The sequence below is a fragment of the Eschrichtius robustus genome, chromosome 8, assembly GCF_028021215.1.
Source record: "Eschrichtius robustus isolate mEscRob2 chromosome 8, mEscRob2.pri, whole genome shotgun sequence".
Lineage (NCBI taxonomy): Eukaryota > Metazoa > Chordata > Mammalia > Artiodactyla > Eschrichtiidae > Eschrichtius > Eschrichtius robustus.
This window is the reverse complement of record NC_090831.1, coordinates 88,686,025-88,707,959: the sequence shown is the minus strand read 5'-3', so window position 1 is coordinate 88,707,959 and position 21,935 is coordinate 88,686,025. Positions and strand designations below refer to the sequence as shown.

Here is a 21,935-nt window from a genome sequence, read left to right as displayed (position 1 = left end):
AGTGGCAATGCATCACTGTTACGATGCTCTATGCACAGAATACACACCAGGGTATGTGCTCACCTAACTACCCAATCTGGAGGCTCCAAACTACTTGAGTGCATAAATAATGCAAATAAATTGTGCCACCTAGGTTCACAGCCCAGGGGAATCATTTTGCTGGGAGACTCAGCTGGGGCTCATTTTCACATCCCTCCCGATTGGATCACAGCTTCACAGATGTCTTTGGTAAGTAATTTTGGCAGTAATCATGCGGGATGTGCTGGCCTCTGTGTTTGTTTCCCCCTTGCTCTCTATAAATGTGATGCCAGTTGCAAACAGGTGCAGATTTCCCTTCTCAGCACAATCTGCCATCAAAGGCACATCCACAGCCATTTCAGTTCAGTTCAGTTCAAACACTGTGATAAGAACAACAGGCTCATAACAAGAGCTATCTCATCCATTAGAAAAGGAGGATGGTGTCCCTGCCGGATGGAAAGGAAACTTGGGCATAGTGGGGAGCCCTTGTTGTATGGCCACCTCGGGAGGTAGTTCTCTCTTCAACCTCCTATAAAATGAAAACGCTGATCCAGGGAAGTTAAACTGCAAGAATTATACATTCTTCTTTGATCCCTTTTCTCACACTGAAGAAATCAGACACGAACCTGAATGCTCTTTTATGGAACCTCTCCCAAGTTCTAAAACTGGGCAAACACAGACCTCCCTTGTAAGGATGAGCAAACAGAGAAGCATTTGAACATAGAAAAAATGTTCATGGTCTCCAAAGAAAAGAACTCTTGAAAAAAGCTTCCTACAGGAAAGTGAATTTTGTAAGAGATTAAATCCAGATTCTCAACAATAGTGTGAGGAGATTATACTCATGAAAAAGGAACAATCTGAGGTTAGGGAAGACTACTTTTAGGTGAAACAATAATGGCCTGATGTAAAAATGCGATGGCCATACTGTCTAGCAAGTTGGACAATGTAAAAACCAGGGTGAGAAAACCAGTCAGCCAAATTCTGGAACTTACATAAGAGACATATAGGATAGGTCCTGGAGATTGAATAGGAAACCTGGGGGAAGAGAACACATCAGACAGAGAGGAAGTGGTGACCAAATACACAACAAAAGATAATTTTCTTGAGTTGAAGAAATCCTTGACTTTAATCCAAAACCCCACTGAACTCCAGAGAATATAAAAGAGACTCTCCTCATCATGTCTTGCTTTTCCATTATATTCCAAATATAAAGAAAAATCTTGCAATCATTCAGCCCAACAAACAACCAGGACACATACTAGGAGGAAAAATCCTTTTGACATCAGGCATCTTTCAATAATAAATTTTAGAAAATAGCGGAACAGCCTCTACAACATTTTGAGGATAGTGTGTCAAAAATGCTCCAGCTGCCAAGATACGGTTCCTACATGAAGGCCACAACATATTCTCAGGCATTCAAAGATTCAGAAAATATAACAGATTTATGCTTTCCTGAAAAAGATTATTTTAAGAATTATTCCAATCTCTCTGAGCATGGTATTATAAAAGCAAGGCCAAAAAAAACCTATTACTAGATTTAATTACATGAAATCTTCAGATGTATACAATGTCCAAAAATTCATAAAATTAAAAGACAAATGAAAAACTAGAGCAATATTTATAACATATAAGACAAGATTTAAATTCTCTAATAACAAAGAGTTCCTGCATATCAATAAGGAAAAAACAATTTAATTTTTTAATGATCAAGAACATGACCAATAGGGGCTTCCCTGGTGGCGCAGTGGTTGAGAATCTGCCTGCCGATGCAGGGGACACGGGTTCGAGCCCTGGTCTGGGAAGATCCCACATACCGCGGAGCGACTAGGCCCGTGAGCCACAATTGCTGAGCCTGCGCGTCTGGAGCCTGTGCTCCGCAACAAGAGAGGCCGCGACAGTGAGAGGCCTGTGCACCGCGATGAAGAGTGACCCCCGCTTGCCGCAACTAGAGAAAGCCCTCGCACAGAAACGAAGACCCAACACAGCCATAAATAAAAAAGTACATGACCAATAAATATAAAAACGGCTTCATCTTCAGTAGTAATCAAAGAAAAACAAATTAAAACAACAATGAGGTATCATCTATCATATGTCAAATAAGCAAAGGTTAAAAAGTGATAAAGGCCTACTTATAGCAAGAATATGGTGAAACGGACATGTTCCTTCACCACTAATGAGAGTTTAAGTTGCTAGAACTTCTCTGGCAGGCAACTTGACAATATGTATAAAGTGACGTTATAGCGTTTGTGATTTTAACAAGTAATTCTGCTTCTGAAAATTTCTCTTTAAAACTAAGCAGTCATTTGCTCAAGAATCTATGTACATGAGTATTCATCAAAGAGTTATTTATAAGAGCAAAAATGAAAAAAGAAATTAAAAAAAAAATAGGGGATTGGGGTGGAGTCAAGATGGCATACTAGGAGGATGCGGAATTTGCGTCTTCTCACAACTACGGCACCTACGAGGCACCGGTGGGGAACCACAGACACCTAAGGGGTTAGGAGGAAGCCCCAGTAACCGGTGATCTCTCCTTTTGGCTTGTTGCCCCCCCCCCTTTTTTTTTTCTTTTTTCTGCTTTGGTTTTATTTTACCTTGTTGCAGTTGTTTCAATTATAGTTTTATTTTTCCTAATATATTTTTTATCTTTCTAATTTTATTTTGTTTGTTATTCTTTGATATTGTACTGCTCCTTTCTTCCTTTTTTTTTTTACCGTGCCACAAAGCTTGCAGGATCTTGGTTCCCAGGCCAGAGGCTGGGCCGGAGCTCCTGTGTTGGGAGCTCCAAGTCCAAACCGCTGGACTAACAGAGAACCTCAGACTCCAGGGAATATCAACTGGAGTGAGGCCTCCCAGAGGTCCTCATCTCAGCACCAAGACCCAGCTGTATCTAACTGCCTGCAAACTCCAATGCTGCACGTCTCAGGCCAAACAACCAGTAAGACAGGAATACAGCACCACCCATCAAAAAAAAAAAAAAAAGAAAGAAAGAAACAACAAAACAATATGTTACAGATGAAAGAGCAAGGTAAAAACCTACAAGACCAAATAAATGAAGATGAAATAGGCAAGCTACCTGAAAAAGAGTTCAGAGTAATGATAGTAAACATGATCCAAAATCTCAGAAACAGAATGGAGAAGATACAAGAAACATTTAACAAGGATATAGAAGAACTAAAGAGCAAACAAACAATGATGAACAACAAAATTACTGAAATTAAAAATACTCTAGAAGGAATCAATAACAGAATAACTGAGGCAGAAGAAAGGATAAGTGAGCTGGAAGATAAAATGGTGGAAGTAACTGCCAGGGAGCCGAATAAAGAAAAAAGAATGAAAATAATTGAGGACAGTCTCAGAGACCTCTGGGACAACATTAAATGCACCAACATTTGAATTATAGGGGTCCCAGAAGAAGAAGAGAAAAAGAAAGGGTCTGAGAAAATATTTGAAGAGATTATAGTAGAAAACTTCCCTGACATGGGAAAGGAAATAGTCAATCAAGTCCAGGAAGCACAGAGAGTACCATACAGGATGAACCCAAAGAGAAACATGCTGAAACACATATTAATCAAACTATCAAAAATTAAAAACACAGAAAAAATATTAAAAGCAGCAAGGGAAAAGCAACAAATAACGTACAAGGGAATCCCCATAAGGTTAACAGCTGATTTTTCAGCAGAAACTCTGCAAGCCAGAAGGGAGTGGCAGGACATATTTAAAGTGATGAAAGGGAAAAACCTACAACCAAGATTACTCTACCCAGCAAGGATCTCATTCAGATTCGACAGAGAAATTAAAACCTTTCCAGACAAGCAAAAGCTAAGAGAATTCAGCACCACCAAACCAGCTTTATAACAAAATGCTAAAGGAACATCTCTAGGCAGGAAACACAAGAGAAGGAAAAGACCTACAATAACAAACCTAAAACAATTAAGAAAATGGTAATAGGAACATACATATTGATAATTACCTTAAATGTAAATGGATTAAATGCTCCAATCAAAAGACCTAGACTGGCTGAATGGATACAAAAGAAGACCTGTATATATGCTGTCTACAAGAGACCCACTTCTGACTTAGGGACACATACAGACTGAAAGTGAGGGGATGGAAAAAGATATTCCATGCAAACGGAGATCAGAAGAAAGCTGGAGTGGCAATTCTCATATCAGACAAAATAGACTTTAAAATAAAGACTATTACAAGAGACAAAGAAGGACACTACATAATGATCAAGGGATCAATCAAAGAAGAAGTTATAACAATTGTAAATATTTATGCACCCAACACAGGAACACCTCAATACATAAGGCAAATGCTAACAGCCATAAAAGGGGAAATCAACACTAACACAATAATAGTAGGGGACTTTAACACCTCACTTTCACCAGTGGACAGATCATCCAAAATGAAAATAAATAAGGAAACACAAGCTTTAAATGATACATTAAACAAGATGGACTTAATTGATATTTATAGGACATTCCATCCAAAACAACAGAATACACTTCTCAAGTGCTCATGGAATATTCTCCAGGATAGATCATATCCTGGGTCACAAATCAAGCCTTGGTAAATTTAAGAAAATTGAAATCATACCAAGTATCTTTTCCGACCACAATACTAGGAGACTAGATATCAACAGCACATTAAAAGGATCATACACTATGATCAAGTGGTGTTTATCCCAGGAATGCAAGGATTCTTCAATATGTGCAAATCAATGTGATAAACCATATTAACAAATTGAAGGGGAAAAACCATGTGATCATCTCAATAGATGCAGAAAAAGCTTTTGACAAAATTCAGCACCCATTTATGATAAAAACTCTCCAGAAAGTAGGCATAGAGGGAACTACCTCAACATAGTAAAGGCCGTATATGACAAACCCACAGCCAACACCTTTCTCAATGGTGAAAAACTGAAACCATTTCCTCTAAGATCAGGAATGAGACAAGGTTGCCTACTCTCACCAATATTATTCAACATAGTTTTGGAAGTTTTAGCCACAGCAATCAGAGAAGAAAAAGAAATAAAAGGAATCCAAATCCAAAAAGAAGAAGGAAAGCTGTCACTGTTTGCAGATGACATGATACTATACATAGAGAATCCTAAAGATGCTACCAGAGAACTACTAGAGCTAATCAATGAATTTGGTAATGTAGCAGGATATAAAATTAATGCACAGAAATCTCTTTCATTCCTATACACTAATGATGAAAAATCTGAAAGAGAAATTAAGGAAACACTCCCACTTACCACTGCAACAAAAAGAATAAAATACCTGGGAATAAACCTACCTAAGGAGACAAAAGACCTGTATGCAGAAAACTGTAAAATACTGATGAAAGAAATTAAAGATGATACAAACAGATGGAGAGATATACTATGTTCTTGGATTGGAAGAATCAACATTGTGAAAATGACTATACTACCCAAAGGAATCTACAGGTTCAATGCAATCCCTATCAAACTATCAATGGCATTTTTCCCAGAAGTAGAACAAAAAATTGCACAATTTGTATGGAAACACAAAAGACCCCGAATAGCCAAAACAATCTTGAGAAAGAAAAATGGAGCTGGAGGAATCAGGCTCCTGGACTTCAGAGTATACTACAAAGCTACAGTAATCAAGACAGTATGGTACTGTCACAAAAACAGAAATATAGATGAATGGAACAGGAAAGAAAGCCCAGAGATAAACCCACGCACATATGGTCACCTTATCTTTGATAAAGGAGGCAAGAGTATACAATGGAGAAAAGACGGCCTCTTCAATAAGTGGTGCTGGGAAAACTGGACAGCTACATGTAAAAGAATGAAATTAGAACACCTCCTAACACCATACAAAAAAATAAACTCAAAGTGGATTAAAGACCTAAATGTAAGGCCAGACACTCTAAAACTCTTAGAGGAAAACATAGGCAGAACACTCTTTGACATAAATCACAGCAAGATCCTTTTTGACCCACCTCCTAGAGTACTGGAAATAAAAATAAACAAATGGGACCTAATGAAACTTAAAAGCTTTTGCACAGCAATGGAGACCATAAACAAGACGAAAAGACAACCTTCAGAGTGGGAGAAAATATTTGCAAACGAAGTAACTGACAAAGGATTAATCTCCAAAATATACAAGCAGCTCATGCAGCTCAATATCCAAAAAACAAACAACCGAATCCAAAAACGGGCAGAAGAGCTAAATAGACATTTCTCCAAAAAAGATATACAAATTGCCAATGAACACATGAAAAGCTGCTCAACATCACTAATCATTAGAGAAATACAAATCAAAACTACAATGAGGTGTCACCTCACACAGGTCAGAATGGCCATCATCAAAAAATCTACAAACAATAAATGCTAGAGAGGGTGTGGAGAAAAGGGAACCCTCTTGCACTGTTGGTTGGAATGTAAATTGATCCATCCACTATGGAGAACAGTATAGAGCTTCCTTAAAAAGCCAAAGATAGAACTACCATATGACCCAGCAATCCCACTACTGGACATATACACTGAGAAAACCATAATTCAAAAAGAGTCATGTACCACAATGTTCACTGCAGCACTATTTACAATAGCCAGGACATGGAAACAACCTAAGCGTCCATCGACAGATGAAAGGATAAAGAAGATGTGGCACGTATATACAAAGGAATGTTACTCAGCCATAAAAAGAAACGAAATTGAGTAATTTGTAGTGAGGTGGATGGACCTAGAGTCTGTCATACAGAGTGAAGTAAGTCAGAAAGAGAAAAACAAATACCATATGCTACCACATATATATGGAATCAAAAAAAAAAAAGTGGTTCTGATGAACCTAGGGGCAGGACAGGAATAAAGATGCAGACGTAGAGAATGGACTTGAGGACATGGGGAGGGGGAAGGGTTAGCTGGGACAAAGTGAGAGAGTAGCATTGACATATATACACTACCAAATGTAAAATAGATAGCTAGTGGGAAGCAGCTGCATGGCACAGGGAGATCAGCTCGGTGTTTTGCGACCACCTAGAGAGGTGGGATAAGGAGGGTGGGAGGGAGACGCAAGAGGAGGGGATATGGGGATATACTTATGCATATAGCTGATTCACTTTGTTATACAGCCGAAACTAACCCAATACTGTAAAGCAGTTATGCTCCAATAAAGATGTTTAAAAAAATAGGGAATTAGATATTTAAAAATATATTGCATCCACAAAATGAAATATTATGCAACTGTTAATACACATATTATAGACACATTTCTTAGCAAGAAAATATGTTTATGGTAATTTGTTAGGTGGCAAAACCAGGTTACAAGATAGTAATATATGGGCCAGTTTTTATGAACATATGTGTGTTCATGTGTACAGACAAAGAAAATAATTTGAACGTTGTAGATCAGTATGTTAACTTTGGACTCTAGAATTCTGGATAACATTTTTTCTAATTTTTCTTCAATGAATTTTTGTTATGTATGTACCAAACATTTGAGGGATTGTTTTGTTTGGTTTTTAAGCAAATAGCTAAGGAAACCAGCTAAAGAATACTAAAGCATTACTTTTTTAATCTTCATAAAAGCCCTCTGAGGTAGGTGTTATTACAGCATAGCCTCACTTTCCAGACAAGTACTCAGAAATGTTGAGTAGATAGCCTAAGGTCACACAGCTAAGAGGTGCAGAACCACTTCCTGTCAGTATCATCTTGATCAAACCACCTAACCAGAAACTCTGTAGATGATGAAGGGAGGCCATGTGCTTCAGTGAGCTAAGGTCTGTGAAAATGCTTTGGAAACTGTATGTTGGATTCAAACCAGCAAAAGTAGATTGACACACAGCTCACGCAGTGCAGTGGTGGTAGCTAACCAGGCTGGTCGATGTCCTCATGCCTGACCTTCCTATTCCGCACCTGGCCTCTGGAGGCGGAGGTGAGGGGTGCCTCTCGCATTAGGGTTCCCTTGGGGAGGACAGCCTCTCACTGGAGCTGGCAGCTCTCTCTGCAGTGTGCTAAGTCTCTGAGGAAGAGAAAGACCCATTGAGAAGACGCTTTAAAGAAATCATTCCCACAAGCCCAGTAGCCAGCCCCATCCTGGAATCCAGACAATTGGAATTTGGATTGTAGCAATTTTTTATTTGCTATTTGCAACAACAAATGAATTGAAATAACTGCAGATCAGCAGTTGTTGGTTTGGGTTTGGGTTATTTCCCACCCCACACCCATCCCTTTTTGGCAGTAAATTAGTAGTTCAGAAAAATGACTATGAGAATGGCAATGAGGAACCCATATTGGGCATGATGGTAATTGGGATTCATTAGTTTCATCAATATGTCAGTAATGCTATTGATGGTAGAGACAACGCTACAGTTTTAGTGTTAGTTTGTCATCTATTTCAAGCCTTTGATGTTCTAGGATTCTTAAAATATCTCTCCAGGTTAACATTCCTCTCCAAGCTAAAAGTTAGCCTGGGCACTCCCAGCCTGGGCCACTTCTGTGGGATATCATTTGATAAGAATGAAAGATGGGACAAGAAGAATAAAAGACAGAGATTTTGCTCAGAAAGTTGATGTTGAAAATGAAGATTTATCACTGAGTTATGGTCAAAATAATGCTGTATACACCACCCAAATCTCAATGACTTAAAACAATCGTCATTTCTTCTCACTCACACAGCTGTTCTAGGCTGGGCTCTGTTAGTCTTCGCTCCAAGCTGAAGCTTGGGTCCAGGTCTGCTCCACGTGTCTCTCATTTTTCCTTGGTTGGGCAATCTATCCAGAGCATGCACTTTTCATGATAATGTCAGAAATGCAAGAGGGCAAGACCCTCACACAAACATATTTGCTGCATCATGTCCTCCATCAACCCATAAGCAAAGCAACTCACATGGCCAAGACCAATAGGGAAGGAAGTAATCTGCCCAAAGTGAAAGAGGGAAGAGAGGGAATGTTTGCTCTGTTGCTTTTATCTAATCAGATATGTTAAATATTCAGTGGAGAAAAATAAGCAAATACAGAAATTATGAAGAAATTATTAAAATTTCCCTCATGCTACCACCCAGAGAGAATCATTTTAACATTTTGGAGTATCAGATTTGTTTTGAAGTATTCTTTTAATATTCTTCTTATTGGGGAAAAAAGAAGATATAAAGTCAACATTAGAACCAATTATGAGAATATTAAAAAAAATTACCCCCACTATCTTAAACTTTTCTCTTCCCCAGTACTCTACCCTCACTACGCATACACACACACATGCACACACACTATGTAGTCACAAGAATAGCAAGTAAGCAATTGGCAATGCTCCTTTTTTAAAAAATTAGTACTAATCATAATCATTTTTCCACATTGCTACTTAGACTTTTTACTCATTATATCTGTCAGTGTTTCATACTATCCTTTTCAGTGTACAAGCCATAATCCACGACTGGATATTAAGCTGATTCATGGTTTCATTTTCTGGCCAGTATAGATCATACTCCTTTTTTTTGTACTTATTATTTTTTATTGAAGTAACATCAGTTTATAACATTATATATGCTTCATATGTACAACATTATATTACAACTTCTGTATACACTACAGCATGTTCACCACCAAAAATTTAGTTTCTATCTATCATCATACAGTTGAACCCCTTTACCCAGTGCCCATCGGCAGGTGCATGGATAAAGAAGATGTGGCACATATACACAGTGAAATATTACTCAGCCATGAAAAGAAACAAAATTGAGTTATTTGTAGTGAGGTGGATGGACCTAGAGTCTGTCATACAGAGTGAAGTAAGTCCGAAAGAGAAAAACAAATACCATATGCTAACACATATATATGGAATCTAAAAAAAAAAAAAAAATGGTTCTGATGAACCTAAGGGCAGGACAGGAATAAAGACGCAGGCATAGAGAATGGACTTGAGGACACAGGGAGGAGGGAGGGTAAGCTGGGACAAAGTGAGAGAGTAGCATTGACATATATACACTACCAAATGTAAAATAGATAGCTAGTGGGAAGCAGCCACATAGCACGGGGAGATCAGCTCGGTGCTTTGTGACCACCTAGAGAGATGGGATAGGGAGGGTGGGAGGGAGATGCAAGAGGGAGGGGATATGGGGATATATGTATACGTATAGCTGATTCACTTTGTTATACAGCAGAAACTAACACAACATTGTAAAGCAATTATACTCCAATAAAGATGTTTTTAAAAAAAAGAAAAGAAATGGAAGCATAGAGAACTTAAGGATCCTGCCCAAGATCAATCAGATAATAAAGATCAAAACCATGATTTGGAAAAAAAAAAGAAGATGTGGTATATATATACAATGGAATACTACCCAGCCATAAAAATAAAAAGATGAAATCTTGCCATTAGCCACAACATGGATGGACCTTGAGGGTATTAGGCTAAATGAAATAAGTCAGATGGAAAAAAACAAATACCGTATGATTTCACTCATATATGGAATATTTTTTAAATGCTCCTTTTTAAAAAAGACTTCCAGTTTTTAAAACTTATTATCTATAGAGTCTCTTCATTTGCACAGAGAATCAGGTTAGGTATAAGTACCATGCCTAGTGGACACCCATGATGTATGTTGAGCTCAGATGTCTCCTGTTTTGGTTATTTGGCTTTTAATGTTTGTAAGCAAAATATCACTAAATCCTAACCCAGGACCTACCATGTGCCAAACCCTGTGATAGGAGCTAATGACACAGAGGTGAAGAGGATGGAAAGAGCCCAGGTCCTCAGAGAGTTTCAGGCCTTGTGGGGAAAGCAAATCGGCAATTCCAGAGTGTGAGCTGCTGTGAGGCACACGTGCTTCCCAAACTGGGAGGAAGAAGGCACCGGAGGCATCCGTCCCAGCAGACCTAGGAAGGAGTGTCTTAGGGGCTGAAAGAGCACGTGCAAAGGCTCACAAGTAAGAGGGTGCAGAGTTATGAGAAGTTTGGTGGGGCTGAACTGACATTGATCCAGCACAAGGTCTGAATGTAAGAGAAGAGCCTAGGAAGGTGCATAGGAGCTGATCTCAGAGGACCTCAAAGCCACATTAAGGAACTCAGAGTTTATCCTGAAGGCAATAGGAAGCCGTCAAAGGGGTTTAAACTAAGAAATAGCAGCAGTCTGACTTGAATTTCAGAAAAATCACTCCGGTTTCAATGGGCAGGATGGATTATATGGGTGGGGGGCTTGGGGGAGGAAGGGGGAGCAGGCAAGAAACTCAGCTAGGAGTTTGTTATTATTCTAGTAAAAGTGTCCTAAGCTAGAAGAGTACATTGGGAAGAAAAGAAATGGACAAACTCAGAAGTTATCTAGAATCAACCATGGATATGTAGTTTTCTCACACCCTGCCTGCTCTGTGGACTTTACATCCAGTTTCTGAATAGACCACCCTCCTCCAGCCAGATATCTCAGGCTGCGGTTAACCCAGGGCTGTTCCCAGCATCCTTGCATCTGGGGAGGCTGCCTGGACTTCATCTCCCCAGTGCATATCTTCCCTGCAGGGTCTAAGCCAGGCTTTGGAGACTCTACTGGGAGAGTCTGCCCTCCTATAAAACTTCTGGTACTTCTGGGTCCTCTGCACCAAACTCCCCTAACCCCTAGCAGTTGTGGTGGACTTATAATTTATTGCCCAAACTTGAGAGAAGAGGGATCATTACTGTTAATTATGTGAGGACAATAGGCATTAACCCAGACCGGCCCAGACATATTGGGATATATAGCCACCCTACTGATGGCACAGAAGCCATTTGTGAAACTGACACCATGAGCCCAGAGGGGAATTTCAAGCCCCTAAATTATCTCTGTATAAAATAATCTTGGAATCAGACATACCTGTGTTCAAATCCTGGCTTAGACACTTACCTTTACTTATTTTCTCTGAGCTTTAATTTCCTTGTGTATAAAATATAAATAATGATAGATATGTCATTAGAAATTTGGGGTGATTTTATAACAGATGTTATAAACTGGACTATTTATTTCTACCTAACTTTCAAGTGAGACCCTAAGGCAATGTGGGCCAACTAGTCCCACCTTCCACAGTCAAATATTAGAAGGACTTCAGCAGGACCTGCAGAAGAAGGGAGTGAAAACCATTTCTGCAACCTGTAGATTGAGGCTGGGAATCGCTAGTGTCAGTATGGCAGTGGGACTCCGCTGTCCCCATGGGGGAAGGGCAGGATGCTTCCCCTCACTGTAGGAGGCCACTAAGAGACTTGGACAGGTGTCTTCAGAGACTGGGGTCAAAAAAGCTGGAGTCTGACACTCCTGTGAGTAATGTAAGGGTTGTGACTGAGTCATCAGGACAGAAAGAGTGTGTGTCCTGGGGCAAGGATATGGACCCCAGGAAGGGAGAGCCAACCTGGGCCATTGAAAATCCTGGAGAGGATTGCCTGGATTTGACCTCAGTGTGGGGATTAAACTCCAGATGACTAGGGGCTGGAGCATGAAACTTAAGTGACTAGTGAGGGTGAAGGGAATGTACCAACTCCACAATGGGATTTATTAATTCATTAGAAAATAACAATAAGAAACACATTAACATAAATAACATATTTTTATAACAACTTTATTTTCTGAAACAAAAAAAGTATAGGCTAAAATAATAGCATTCTTTTCTACTTTTGTGAATCTCCTTGATATCTGGATAGAAGACAGCTAAATTCCCCTATCTGCTTCTGCCTTCAATCTACTTCTGTATCCATGTATGTGGCCTCTTGAAAACTCCATTGTACCCTTATGAGTGAATTAAAATAAAAAAGATAAATCAAGTTTTAGTATTATGATGATAATAGTGATTTCATGAACACTCTCTGAGGGTCTCAAAGATCCTCAGGGGTCCCCAGACTTTGAGAACCACTGTCACAGCGTTTTCCCACTGCCTCCAATGTCCAAACTTTGAGGATTTACAAAAGAAAGATGTGGTTGTGGGGTACTGCAGTGTAGTTTTCAAAATTCTTCACATGTCAGGGAAGAGCTTGCACTCTAAGACAGACCGCTGCAGGGCAAAATGGGGAAGCCATCAGCATGGTGTGGGCTAGTCCCTCAACCAAAGTATTTCTGCAGCACATTGGAACGTGTGAGGTTCCCCAAGAGAGCATCTCTGCCCATCAGACTCTCCTCAGTCCTCACTCTGCCTGCAGGTTCCCCTATTTGAGAGCCTTTTAGTGATGTCACTGCAAAGAGAGAAAGCCTCCAATATTTTGGCTAATTCAGCATGCGGAACCCTTTTAAACTGGGTTTCTTGTCACTGTCAGAGTCACCATTTATGAGGGATCAGTCAGGAAAATGAAAGCATTCCAACAGAGGGGATTTAATATAGGGGACTGGCTACCCTGGTAGATTTAATACAGGGAACTGATTACACAGGTATTAGAACAAAAAGGGAGATGCTGAAGTTATCAGAGATTAATCATTGCAAAAAGCAGCTGCTGACTGCAGGGCTAAGGAACAACAAGGAGGAAGAGGTATTACCAGAAGCTAGAGGGAGGGGTGCAGCTGGTGTTTGGACTACTGCACAGCCTGTACTCTGACTGCCGAGGGCACACAAACCAGCTGCTACTGAACCACTGAGGAGTGTGGAGAGGAGCTGGAAGTAGCACAGAAGGCTGGAGGCTGGAAGCTGCTGGGGGATGCCGACCTCAACTAGACACCAGAAAATAGTTCCTCCTCTCCTTCTCTCACCCCCACTTGCCCATCTCCCACCTGCACCTCTCATTGGCAGGGAGACTCAGAGGAATCTGGGAAGTGTAGTTTGCAGTGTCCAACTCCATAGCACAGAGCAGAGATTAGAGGGGTGGGCTTGGAGCCCAGAGGCCGTTGGTGTTTACCCAGCACATGCCGCTCAAACCCATCAGATCAAGTCTGGAATCAGTTCCAGCCAGCACTGGGCACCAGAAAGCAAAGATGTCCAAGGGCATTGAAGTGCAGCAGAAATCTTATGTGTTGGCTCAAGGCTGGGTGACTGAAGGGAAACAGCTGTCAGAGGCCAGTGCTGATTACTCAACCTCATGGGCCCTGTGGAATCAGAGGCCTGGTTGGTGGTCAGCATGGCCTCAACCCAGTAAAGCCTTGTTTCTTTAGGTCCTTATTAACCTGGGACCTGCCTCACCCAGGGAGCACGCACACTGGTTGCTATTCACTTAATGCCAGATCGTCCCCTCCTCAACTGCCTTTAGGAATCCTTCCCAAAATGACAGAAGAGGGCAACAGCCAGAAGCTGTCTTTTAAAATGAAGCTGTGTGACCTTTCTCCAACCTGTTCAGCAGAAAGAGGTTCTGAATTTGGATTCTATACCACTGACTGTGAAACTTGAAAGAACCTGCTGACCCCTAACCCCACCCTATAATCCCTCCACGATCTCGTGTTCCAGGAGGAATAGTAATGGGACCACCTCTTCCAAAGTGAACATTTGGCTGGGTGGTCTTTCTCAGGGTCTGACCATCGCGATGCATATTATCAACCAAGACCCTTCAGGAACCCCCAGCGTGTTTGGTGCCATTCCTTTGCTGCACCAAGTAGTAAATCATATTCTGGGAAGAGCAGTAAGTGCTGTAGAAAAACAAGTATTCATTGTTCATAATAGGCCATTCTGCCCTTTATGAGACTAGTCAACATGTCTTTGCTTTTGTCTCCCTATAAGGCAGAAAACACTCCTGCAGATACATCACCCCATCCCAACTGTGCCCATCGAAAAGGAATCCACAGTCTTGGGTATCTTTCCTGCACCAGCCCCCCTCCCCTCCTGCTCATGCCATCCTCTAGTTAAAGCATTGCGGCACTCGAGAGGCCTGTTTACAGCTAATTAGATTAGGAGTGTGTTCATCTGGAAAGATATCTGTAGTTCAATAAAGAGAGTGTGAAGAATCACCCCCGTGGTTCCACAGAAACTAAGGGTTCTGAGCCTCTCTCTGCCCTCTTCCTCCTTAAAGACACCTTAGCATCTCTCCAAGATGTCCTTAGCAGTCAGGTTCAAAATGAGCTTCCCATATCACACAGAAGACCTCAACTTAGAAAGGTTTCCACAAAAAACAAAGAGCAAATCTGAAAACACTTTCATGCTGTCTTATTTTTTTTCTTTCAAAGGAAAAACAATGACTGCTTGAGTTGTTTTGTTGCAGAAGAAGGGGAGGTAGAGAGATCATCAAGGCCAGCAGTAGATGCTGCCCTCCTGCCTCTTCCCCATCTGCTTGAAAATTACTTCCAAAATATTAAATGCTGCATTTCACTGAACCAGAATTGCATGTCGAGTTGTGGGGAGGCGGACAGGAAGGAAGGAGAAGTGATTCTGAAATACAATTTCCCAAATGTTTATTTTGCTAGCAAAGGCTGTTGCCTGTACTATTATAAAATCTTAGCACGACCCCTGGCAAGCTGTTGTCTGTAGGGTAAGTAGGCACAGATTGAATTTCGCGCTGTGTCAAGGGCAAAATGTATCCTTAATCTGGCTGCAGAAAATGCATATTCACCTGAGAGCAAAGCGGCTCCTATCTTTCAAGCCCCTATGCATTTTTTTCCTCTCTTTGAGATGATTTTGTAAATCAGCCTAGGCTACTCTTTATTAGCCCACAGGTGACACAGGCAGTATCTGAGCTCTCACCCTGCCTCTCACTAACCCGCCCTGCCTCCGCTCTCTGGATTTAGCAGTGAGGATAAAGCTTCCATTAAGCATAAAGGCTGATTTTCATGGTGCATAATAAAATATGGAAATTCTATCTCTGCTAACGTCATGTCAACTCCAGAAATATTAAGAGTTAGAGTACTTTTTTATTATTTTTTCCGATGAGGAAAAGCTGTTGTTTAGTAAAACTGGACAAAATTACATTTTCTGCTCCTCAGACATCTTGCAGGCTGGCAGATTAAAGATGTTAGACAATGAAGAGAGAAGCCCCAATCCTAGTTATTTCTCATTTATTCTGTCAGAAAAAGAGGGTTGTGTGCCCCATGGTGAATCCTTTTCTCCAACAGCAATCAGGCCACAAGAGACAGAATGTTCTAGTGTTCCCTTTCCCTGTTCACGGGCACAGGCCAGATGGGCTGTTGTCGAATCCTGATCAATTCAATGCCCTTTTCTTCTTGCTCGAGGTGAGCATCTGGGTCTCTTACCTGCCAGCAAAGTCAGGGGCTCTTGCAGGCTCATTCTTCTGAAAACATCAGTGATCTTAGCCCTCACTGACTTCTGCAAGAATTAAAAAGACATAAACACTGGTTGTTATGAAAAACGACAAGAGGAAATTATTTTAACCTCCATACTTCTGAAAGGCATTTATAATTATTCAGCCCACATGCCTGTTCCCCCAGCACGTTAGATAGACATCTCCGCATAGAGAGGTAGTGAGTCAGTAAACACCTGTGCAATCCAGTGTGTTGCTAAGACCAGGGAACAATCTCTTGCCCTCTAGTTAATTATATCTACCATTTTGCTATACTCTCCCTCAAGTTCCTCAGCCATAAAATAGGTTTCATGGAAGTGACTCTTCATAGGGGGACATTTAGAATCTCAAATCAGTTGGCTTGTGGGAAGAGGACAATCCTAGCATTTAAAAATAATTTTGGATAGTTGGAATTGATTGCTACATATCATTCATTCATTGGTTCCTTCAACTAGTTCCCTCCATGCCACTCCTGGGGGAATGATGAGGACAGCAATTACCCAGCCCAGCCCTTGCCAAGGCCTGGGGGTCAAGACTGGCTTCTGTGTGATTTCCTGGGGATTTCCTACTTAAGGCAATGACTGGAGGATTGGTCAGAGGTAGGAGCTAAACCATCATTCCTAGAGGGAAATTATGAAATACAAGGTCCAAAGATTCCAGAAGCAGAAATTGAGGACAGCATCACCAAGAATTTAAAGCCTAATTGTTAAAGAACCCAAAGGTAAGTAGATCAAGGAGAACCAGAGTATATACACACAATGGAATATTACTCAGCCATAAAAAAGAATGAAATCATGCTATTTGCAGCAACATAGATGGACCTAGAGATTATCATACTAAGTGGAGTAAGTCAGAGAAAGACAAATATCACATGCTATCACTTATATGTGGAATCTAAAAAATGATATAAATGAACTTGTTTACAAAACAGAAATAGACTCACAGACATAGAAAACAAACTTATGGTTACCAAAGGGGATGGGGGGGCATAAATTAGGAGTTTGGGATTAACATATACAAACTACTATATGTAAAATAGATACCCTATAATGGAAAAGAATCTGAAAAAGAATATATATGTGTATATATGTATATGTACGTATGTATGTATGTATGTATAACTGAATCACTTTGCTGCACACCTGAAACTAGCACAGCATTGTAAATTAACTATAATTCAATTTTTTAAAAAAGAAAAACCAAAGAGGTCATGCTCTCACATTGGTAACGTATTAGCAAGAAGGGAGGGTAGGTCAGCACTTCTTAAAGGACTAATTATTAATCAAGCAGGGTATAGGCTCAGCTGCTATGAAAGAAAGAATCTCCAAATTAGTGACTTAAGATGGAAATGTGCTTTCGTCTCATATAATAAGGTGTGACGAGAGTCGGAGGAGGGTACCTCACAGAGGAAGTTCAGGGCAGTCAAGAAGGTCAGCATTTAGCTAATTCTTGACTGATGAGTAGCAAGTGATCAATAAAGACAGTGAAGGAAGAGCAAGAGCTTGTGACGAGCCTGGAGGTCTGAGGGGCTGCAGGTGGTTGAGTGGTGGGAGAGACAGGGCCGGGAGAAGAGGCTGGAGCACTTGGTGGTGCCACATGGTGGATGACGTTGAATAGCGGCAGTAGCCTGTAGAGCAGCCTTTCCCAAACTTGGCCGGTCACTGCAGCTATTTAGGGCACTTCTTAAAAATAAGAATTCTAGGGCCCCACCACAAACCTACCCAAACAGGATCCATATTTTAAAGAACCTCCCCACGAGATTCTGGGATACACCGCTGAAGACTGCAGCACTAACTCAAGTTGGAAGGATAGAAAGAGCAAGCTTTTGTGACAGCTTCTTGGTAGCAGGTGAAACAGAGGGGAGAAAGAAAATGAGATCATTTTTATGAGTGAGATAGTGGGTTGGAGAGCCCAGCTCAGGCCTGGTCATTAGGTGGCCCAGTAACGGATTCCCATGTCCTCACCTCTGTAGCTTGACTGTGGACTTTGGGCTTCTTCTAGAATCTAAGCCTGGATTTTACCTCTCAAAGGAAAACTACCCCTGCCTCAGACAAATAGCAGCCCTACTGCTTCAGGAAAGACTAAACCTTAGCAAAATCCAATGATGGTATCTCGAGTAGACTTTTATGATAAGCACCCTTTGTTGCCCGTTTCTGGCCCTTAGAGGAGTTTTTTTTCTGTTTGTGAAAGAATTTTTTTCATTGGCCCCATGAAAGATTGATCTGTGAACATGACATTTTTAAAAAATATTGACTGATTGATTGATTGATTTGGTTGCACCGGGTCTTAGTTGCGGCAGGCAGGCTCACATTTTAAACTCTTGTTTTCTCACTTTTATGAATTTGGATACAGTTCTTCAGTCCCTCTGGAAATGATGATGGAAGGAATTGAATTTGTAGAAAAAGTCCAACTACACAATGCATTTTCACTGGATATGGGGCAGTTAGATAAAAGCATCCCTCCACTCATTCATTGAATAAATAAATCATGGGGTTAGAGATGAACTAGTAAATAATAGAAAAAGGAAAAGGAAAAGACTAAGAGGCGCTGACAAGGTAAAAATAAAAAAAAATAAAAAGAGCTATTTTCAGGCAAAATGATGAAAGATTGTTGCCTGCCATTCTGTCCTCTTTATATTTACTGGTCATATTTGCTAGAATTCTTTATTTGACTTTATCTTCTCTGCTCCATAAGTTTTTGGACTGGCATAGGGTCAAAGATGAAATGCTATACCTTTTCCCTGAAAATCACTTATTTAGCTCAAGTCGAAGTTTAAATGTGCATTGAATAGACATCATCCCTGGAGCTGAGCAGTTACTGTTACTGATCTGCTTATATGTACTATGTTGTAGGCTGCTGAATTTAGAGGTAATTTGTTACATAGCAATAGATAACTGGCAAATTTTGTGTTTGGGGTTGGGCGGAGTAGGGGAGTTTGTTGGTCTTCCTTGTATATAATATGATGGATTTAGCCTTGTGTTTTTACATATGGCATAGCCAATGCTTAAACTCTTTTTCCCTACCCCTCTTCCACTGGCTCCATCTTACTAACTTTACAGGACTTACACTGGATAACATTTCTTTCAAGATTCCTTCCCCAAATCTCCACATGTGGAATAGGTATCTTTTCTATTACCCTGGACTTCTTATCAATACCACTAATAGCTAACTTTTATTGAGCACTTACAATTCTAAACTTTAGGCACAGATTATCTTTTCTAATCCTCTCAACCACCCAATGATATAGGTGCTGTTATTTGTCCATTCTATAGATAAGAAACTGAGTGAGACACAGAGGAGTTAAAGAAAGTCTTCCAGGTTACTCAGCTGGGAAGTGTTTATTTTCTGTGCCCCTCTAGACTGTGAGCTCCACGAATAAGGCACAGTGGTCAACAGAATGCCAGTCTGACACTTGCTGTGTTTCTCCATCTCCTTCTCTCCCTCTCTCTCTCTCTGTATGTAATGAATTATAGGGCCACAGGGACCTCAACAGCAGACTCGTCTCACTGCACATGAGTTGCTAAAGTTTACAAATCTAACTCAGAGTTACATTATGTTCTTAAAGTTGTCTATATCAAAGCATTAGCTGAGTGAACAGCGCTGCCTGGTCTACTTAAGCCTGAGATTACAGAGGCAGGAACCCGATGATTTGTTCTCTCCTTGTTCCCCCAGAACTTCATCTGCCAGGCCCCGCTGGAAGATAAGCCCCCAGAGCAGCAGAGTGCACTGTTCTCTGTGGCTACCTTTCCCCAGCATGTGTCGGGCCAGAACAGGCCCTGGGAATGTGAGTGGGGTGTGTGTGTAGGTGTCTGTGTAGGGTCCACATATCATTTCAGTACTTATCCCCAGAACACTCATTCTGCATTCTTTATAAATTATGCATGGCTTCCATAAAAGAGAAACACGGAGGAGGAAAAGTTGCAGACAACTCTAGAGATATCTACAGGCTTCTGAACTTCTTACCCGAAGCAGTGTCTGAGAGACCGTCTCCTCAGCAGGCAATCAGGAAGCCTCATTTTCAAAAACTAGCAAACCCAGCTTAGCCAATGTTGTGATTCCAGGAGATCTGGCAGAGTAAGGGAAAAGCAAGGACCAGATACAATAGGGCTATCAAAAGCTGAGCTTATGAGGACCCCTGTCTGCTCCAAGCCTCTCCTTTCTTAGTTCCACCAGAACCTGGGTTCAAATCCCAGCACCACTGTTTACCGGCTCTGTGACTTTGGCAAGTTATCCAAATTCCCTCTAAGTTCTCTTCTCAATAGTTTTTCTGGGCCCTGCTGCCCAATGTAAGGGATTCGTCCACCAACAGAAAATACAGAAATCCTCCATGGACCAGAATGAGTGATGGGAGGTGCCATCTTAAAAGGGCCTTTTTCAGTATCTCTAATTGGGTTGAGGCATGGTCATTTAATTTACTGCTGTTTGTATGAGACCTGGGTACTTGTTCTTTTTTTTTTTTAATTTATTTATCTTTGGCTACGTTGGGTCTTCGTTGCTGTGCACAGGCTTTCTCTAGTTGCGGCAAGTAGGGTTTACTCTTCGTTGCGGTGCACGGCCTTCTCATTGTGGTGGCTTCTCTTGTTGTGGAGCACTGGCTCTAGGCGCGGGCTTCAGTAGTTGTGGCACGTGGGCTCAGTAGTTGTGGCTCGTGGGCTCTAGAGCACAGGCTCATTAGTTGCTGCACACGGGCTTAGTTGCTCTGTGGCATGTGGGATCTTCCCAGACCAGGGCTCGAACCTGTGTCCCCTGCATTGACAGGCGGATTCATAACCACAGTGCCACCAGGGAAGCCGTAGACCTGTGTACTTGTTCTTTTTAAAGAGGTAATATCCAGCTTCTGATACACAGTGGTTGGTCAAAAAGTGATTACACAAAAAATGGTATACACTTGCCAATTATGACATAAAACATTTTTATGTCATTGATAAAATCAGAAGAAAACTTGAAGCAATGCAGTAGTTGATTTAATACTCATTGAGTTTCTGATGCTCTTTAGAAGTCTGGAAAATTTTTCTTGGTAAATATAAAGTCTTTCCACATATGCACATTTAAGGTACATTTAAGATGAGTTTCCTGAGAACATAAATGCTTAAGAAGAATAAGCAGGAGTTCATGAGGGAGATCTTAATTTGCATATTTCCTGCCTTAAATGCCTGAAATATCTTGAGTATAATGTTGCTTAAATAAGGCTTTTAGTGTTTAATGTGATATGACTTAAACATTCTCTTTTTGCTAAGGTCTATAAAACCTTTGGCTGTTACTTCTCATTTTTAGCTACCAAATTTCCTAGGGAAGAACAAATATGTTGAGGCTTCCATTTGTCTGCTCAAGTCTTTTCTATTATCTGGCAATAAACTTTATTCTTCTTAAAACCTGGGACAATCCACTTGGAAAGGGAGAGACTAGGTGATCCATCCTAAACATGATGCTTTACATAGTGTAGGCCTTCTGCCTGTCAACCTGCTTCTCTCACTGTCTTTTGGTCCTCCCAACAGTCTTATTGAAGTAGATAGGATATAATGAGAGACGTCAGAGCTGGAACGCTGGTAAAGCTACATTTTCCTTGATTTTGCACAGTTAGTAGTAGTAAAACCTTGCCATAACACCATAAGTGATGTCGAAAATATTTAACCAGGAAAACACAAATTTGCGTTATTTCAAGGTCAATCAAATAACCAGGATACACCTATGCAGTTTACCTTCCTGGGCCTTCTAGGGCTCAAACTATGGAATGCAAACCCACCCTGATCCCAGCTATAATTCAGCACCTGGTAGGGATGATTCCACAG

At 40.8% G+C, this 21,935-nt stretch overlaps 1 protein-coding gene across 2 annotated transcripts in view; it reads left to right on the top strand.

Moving 5' to 3' along the window:
* The window catches only part of AOAH (acyloxyacyl hydrolase), a 177,719-nt gene that overhangs the window by 79,898 nt on the left and 75,886 nt on the right, over positions 1 to 21,935 (top strand). For both annotated transcript variants that reach the window (XM_068550049.1, XM_068550048.1), the window contains one exon: positions 134 to 228. In XM_068550049.1, coding sequence (XP_068406150.1) covers positions 134 to 228 — 95 coding nt within the window. The remainder of the gene's footprint in view (positions 1 to 133; positions 229 to 21,935) is intronic.